This window comes from Vombatus ursinus, unplaced genomic scaffold, assembly GCF_900497805.2.
Source record: "Vombatus ursinus unplaced genomic scaffold, bare-nosed wombat genome assembly UNPS02014942.1, whole genome shotgun sequence".
Taxonomy (NCBI): Eukaryota; Metazoa; Chordata; class Mammalia; order Diprotodontia; family Vombatidae; genus Vombatus; species Vombatus ursinus.
The window spans coordinates 2,734,640-2,740,231 of record NW_020954720.1 but is presented as its reverse complement, the minus strand read 5'-3'; the positions used below and the strand labels follow the sequence as shown (position 1 = coordinate 2,740,231).

The window sequence follows — 5,592 nt, the reverse complement described above, 5'->3', positions numbered from 1 at the left end:
ATATTATTTGTTTTATGACCAAATATAAGCTGTTTCTTCTGAAGATGAGCCAACATGGACCCCCTCACCCCCCAAAAAAAGATTTCAGGATAGTTTGTTTTCAAGAACTTTTTGATTATTAATGGTCATAAAATACATAATGGTATAAACGGTGATTGTATAGTCACCTCATGACAATTTATAGGACTGTTTCAATGTAGTTCTCACCAAAGTTAGGGAGACATAACTAGATAACCACTTTTTCATCATTATTTCTATGAGTGTAAAAATCTTCACAACAGAGTTGTAACATTGGTATGATCTGAGAGAAAGATTCACAAGTATCTAACAATATGCCTAACACATTAGTACTACTTTAAAGTAAAATCCAGACTCTCATGCACTGAACGTAGAGGTAATAGGTATGAAACTGTAGGATATAATTTTTGAGGTCAAGAATTGACATGCACACTGTTATACTCACTCATCACTCCATCCATCCATCCATCCATCCATCCACCCATCCATCCACCCATCCATCCACCCATTAAAATAAAAATCTTCATAACAGGTCTCATTTAAATTACTACTTACAGTTAAAAACACATTTACACATATCTCTCATGACCTTGGCCAACAAACCTGTGAGTTCTAAGTTATTATGCCCAAAGGAGAGTCAAGAAAAGTGAAGCTCAAATAAGTTAAATAACTTAAACAAATCTTTTGATTCTTTATACAATAACCTTCAAACCTTACTGGTCACTGAACTCAAAGCAAGAGGACACAAAGCACTTATAAACTTTAAGTTATTACATAATTTTAGACCAGGAAAATGAGTATTTTCTATAGTTTATATAAATATGTACAAAAACCACTAACCAAAAATTCTTAAATTAATGAAGCCAAAATCACCAGGGATAATTAACTGGCTTTTAAAGCTAAAAGATTTATTTTGCTGAAGTACCTGTTTGGTGCAAAGAGAAGGAACTTGTGCCTCTGTCAATTTGGCATCTTTCATGACTACTAAAATTAAAAAAAAAAAGAAAGAAAGAAAGAAAAAGAAAAAGAAAGAAAAAAGAACACACTTACCTAATGAACCAGAATAGCATAAGCATAGACTAGATAACAATGTTACGTACAACTATATCACAGATACATATATATGTATATACACACATCTATGTATATACATATATGTATGTGTGTATATATGTGTATATACATATACATATATACACACACACATATATACATATAAAATAAAGTTTGGCAAGAAATATTAAACTAATTGAAATCTAAAGCTAGCATATGAAATTTGAAGTCAAAATGTTTAGCTAGATAGTACCATTAACCAAATAACAAAGAGACATCTATTGCAGTGTATAAATGGGATGGGTAGTGGGAAAAGAGAAGAGTTGGGGTGAGTCAGGAAAAGGTGGCAGAGAGGAAAAGACAGGAACTGGCACACAATTCTAAAATTGCTGTTAAGTGCCTTATGTAAAATATACTTTGAAGACTGAAAATTTTCAATGGTGTGGGTATCACTGTCACAATGCCAATCACAACATCTCTGTGACTTATTAATAAACTGTTAATGAGTTGGCTGAAGCTGAAAAAAATTTATTGCTTGGTAGCCAACTTTCTGGGGATGAACTTCTTTGATATTAGCTATGTTGGTCATCAAACAAAAGACAGTCTTTGAGAACCTAGGGGTGACTTCCTCAACATAACAATAAGAAGGGAGTGAAATATACAAAATGACATTCATAGTAGGCATCAGTGGATCTCAGGACACCTGGGATGGCACCTCTTCCATTTCTTATAATAGTCTTTTTTAATGAATAAGTTTATTGAGAACTAATCTCCTCAAATTGCAAGAGCCAAAAAAATTCTGAAGATAAAATAATCTCAGTTTAGGAGGAAGAGGGAATACTTAAATCCTAAAAGGAAATAAATGTAATAAGATTTTCTCCTTTCAGTTCATACTACATAAATTTGGATAACTGGATTCATTATGTCTACACAAAGAATGTTCTGAAGTAAAGATTTTGTAAAAGACAAGGATCTTTATAAAGGTACAACAAATGTACACTATAAAAATTTGAGGTTGGTGTACTTACCAAACATTGTTTTCCTAAGTACTAATTTATAGTACATTTCTTTATTCATATATCTTCACATGGTCAAGTTTTCTTTCATATATCCAAAAAGTAATCTGATGGTTTTCTTATTCATCAAATTAGGTCTACTTGAAGTGTAGTTCCAAACTAATCAGCCTGTTTTTAAAGTTTTTTAATTTTAAGACATCTGTTGAAAATTTAAAGGATCAAACCAAACTGAAGTGGTATATATTTTAGGCATCAGATTGCACATTATTGTAAAGGTACCAATAAACTACTATTATGAATAAATTAGTGATTATAGCTCCTTTTGTGAGTACTGGGGGAAAGGGGTGGTCACCATTTGGAATGGTCTTTTTTATTTTAGGTTTTTTTTTTTCTTTTCTTTTTTTTTTAAATTAGGGAACATTGCCTTAGCTTTTTTTTTTTTTTTTTGGTTATTGCTTTTTTCTTTTTCTTTTTTTTAAGAGACCATTCCACTTTATTTTTTTCAAACATCTTAAAGTCATAAGGATTTATATGCAAAGCAGTCATACACCGTTATCATTAAAACCCATTTGTAAAATACATACACAAGTTAAACAAAAGGCTAGTACATAGTAAAGCCTAAGCATACTACTATGCAATATAATGAATACATAACCTGGAGACTTTAGTACTATGTTATCTATTCATTTTTGGAAACATTCATTTAAGATTTTTAATGCAAATCCATTTGATACTTTGGAATAAAACAAAAATCCTCTAAGTTATAACAAGTATTGGTCATATATTTTTCAGACCTATTCATTAAATTACAAAGAACCCAAAGAATTCTGTAACGCTCAGTAGAAGTATGTAATAAAAACATTGCATATGTTTCTAATGTGATGTCTTTAGCAATTGTTTACTGAAATAAAACTCAAACAGCAATCTTTCAAAATACAGGATCAGAAGGTAGTTTCTTCTCTTCAGTCTATTTTTGAAATCCATCTTCATCACATTTTACCAAAAATTGTTTTTACAAATATGTAAAAGTACATTAGATAATACTAATGAAACACAGGTAGAGTCCTAGCATTTGCAGATCAATGATGAGTCAAATCATCTTCTCCAAGAACGAGATTCATTGTCCTCTTCCTCTTCATCATCATCTTGAAGCAATGAGTCATCCACCAAAGACTCTTCCTGAAACTTTAGGTTAAAATGTATTTAGGAACTTACCAAAACAAAGAGTGGGAAACTTTTATATATAGATATTTCTCAAAGAGGTGAATACAAAACGTATCTCATCTGACAGAAATGTCAAGCAACAACTGAGGGGAAAGCAACAACCTCAGCCCATCAAACTAAAAACAATGGACAAATGAGATCCTAAAGCCTACTGGTATATATACCTATATTGGTATGCATATAATGAGCAGTAAATATAAAATCAGGTCTGTACATGCCATTACCATGCCTTTAATACCCTCCCCTCTCTTATCTAACCAAATGTTCCTGCCATCTTAAAAACTTGCCCATCATGCTCTAGTGGTTTCTAATCATACAAGTAGCCTCTTCTAGCACTTGTGCACAACAGCTGTTAATGCATTTACATCCAATGCATGTACTTCCTGGGACCCATTCCTTCATTAGTGGATAGAAGTTTCTCAGACAGTGTCTTTGTATTATTTGTATTAATCCTTCTACTATTCACAACCCAAAAAAGCAATTAATATTGTAGGTTACTCTATATCTACGTAATATTCAATTCTGAAGGCGGGAAAGAGATATATATCCTTTGGTATTGTGGGAAATACACTGGGACTTGTAATCCAAGAACTGGAGTATGGCTTAGGCTCTTATTTAATAGCCCTGAAACATTAGGCAAGTCACTGACCATCCGACACTTTGTTCCCTCGTATGTAAATGGGAATAATAGTACTTGCCTCCTCACCTCACACAATTGTGATGGAAGTACTTTGTAAACCTTAAAGTGCTATGTAAATAATATGCTATTATTAATATTATTATCAAATAATGCCAAATGACGTATATTTGGTTTCAAAAAGCATTTCTGTACTTTGGTTTTAATAAGGACCTAACTGATCATCTGGGAATTCACATGATTCCCCCACCCACCCACCCCACCCCCAAAAAAGCTATACTACACAAAGATCTGAGTTGGATAAAAATGAGAAACTGTTAAGTTTCCCCAACAGGCTTCCCTTCCCATGCTTAACTTTTTCTCACAGAACAACTACATGCTGAAAAAGAGAATCATCTTACACTGACATAAAGCAGCAAACTAAGCAGAACTGTCCTACCTTGGGTTTTTTGGCTTCAAAACAAGGATGTAGACTTTATGAAAGGGAAAGACAAATAAAGGGAAAGCTCGGATGTCACATGAACTGGGTATAGAGTTACTCTAAAACTACATTGATTAAGAGTTCTTATTAACCAACCAGGAACAGCAAAGAGAAGTAGAAAGAACTCTGATCTTCTTTGTCAGGAGGCAAGGGTTTGAATCTAGCTCTGGCACGTAACTAGCTATGTGTGCCTGAGCAAGTGATGTCACCTGTTTAGGCCTCAGTTTCCTCATCTTCTAAACGGACATAATAGTATTTATTCCCTCTAATCACAGGGTGGTGGTCAGGAAGCAGCGCAAAAACCATCAAGCATTTACCACCACAAACACTGAGTTATGAGCATCCTCATATAATGGTAAGTTGCCCCTGGAGAACAGACTAGACACATGATTTTTGGCTGGTTATTTTCAAGTACCATAACTATCACTGCTTAGGTCCACCACAGGCACACACCCCCTAAACCCCTCCCGCCCACATAAAGACAAAAATGACCTACTTCCTCCTCATCAGGCTCAACTTCTTCTGCTTCAACAGCTGACATGTTAATTACAGGCTTATTCCAGGCCAGTTTAAGATCTTGCCCTTTGAAACGAGATCCATGAATTGCAGCCTAAAAAGAGTAAAAATGTTAGTTTAATACTTCTGAGAAAGAGTTTAATTCTTCTGACAATTAAAATACTTAAAATAGATATTATTAAATTGTAGTATTAGTGCTTGGTTTTGTTTTTCTGAATTTTTCAGGTGGCTTCACCTCCCTGGGCCTAGTTAGGCTACAAAACATCTATGATTCCTTTTGGTGCTACTCCATTTTTAAAAAACATTCAATCAATCAACAAGCACTTATTAAGTGCCTACTGTATGACAGGCATAAAGACAAAAGTGAAGGTCTCAAGTGGGAGATGATGCTTAAGATGGGCTCAACGGAAATGGAAATCTAAGATCCAAAGATGGGGAAGAAGTGCACTCTGAGCACAGGGGAATGGACCAAGTAAAGGTATAGAGATAAGGAATGGAATGTCTTGGACGGGGGCAGGATAGCTGAACCAGAGCAGAGAGAGAGTGAGTGAGTAAGAGAGAATGTGGGGATGTGTGTGTGTGTGTGTGTGTGTGTGTGTGTGAGAGAGAGAAAGAGAGAGATAGATACGGGGGGGGGGGGGGGGGGG

The 5,592-nt window shown here is 34.5% G+C and overlaps 1 protein-coding gene across 9 annotated transcripts in view; it reads right to left on the bottom strand.

Moving 5' to 3' along the window:
* Nucleotides 1–2,844: 2,844 nt before the first annotated feature.
* The window catches only part of RBM26 (RNA binding motif protein 26), a 98,722-nt gene continuing 95,974 nt past the window's right edge, over nucleotides 2,845–5,592 (bottom strand). For all 9 annotated transcript variants that reach the window (XM_027844528.1, XM_027844532.1, XM_027844529.1 and 6 more), the window contains 2 exons: nucleotides 4,926–5,039; nucleotides 2,845–3,272 (listed from right to left, as the gene is read on the bottom strand). In XM_027844528.1, the coding sequence (XP_027700329.1) occupies nucleotides 3,183–3,272; nucleotides 4,926–5,039 (204 nt within the window). In that variant the 3' untranslated portion in view covers nucleotides 2,845–3,182. The remainder of the gene's footprint in view (nucleotides 3,273–4,925; nucleotides 5,040–5,592) is intronic.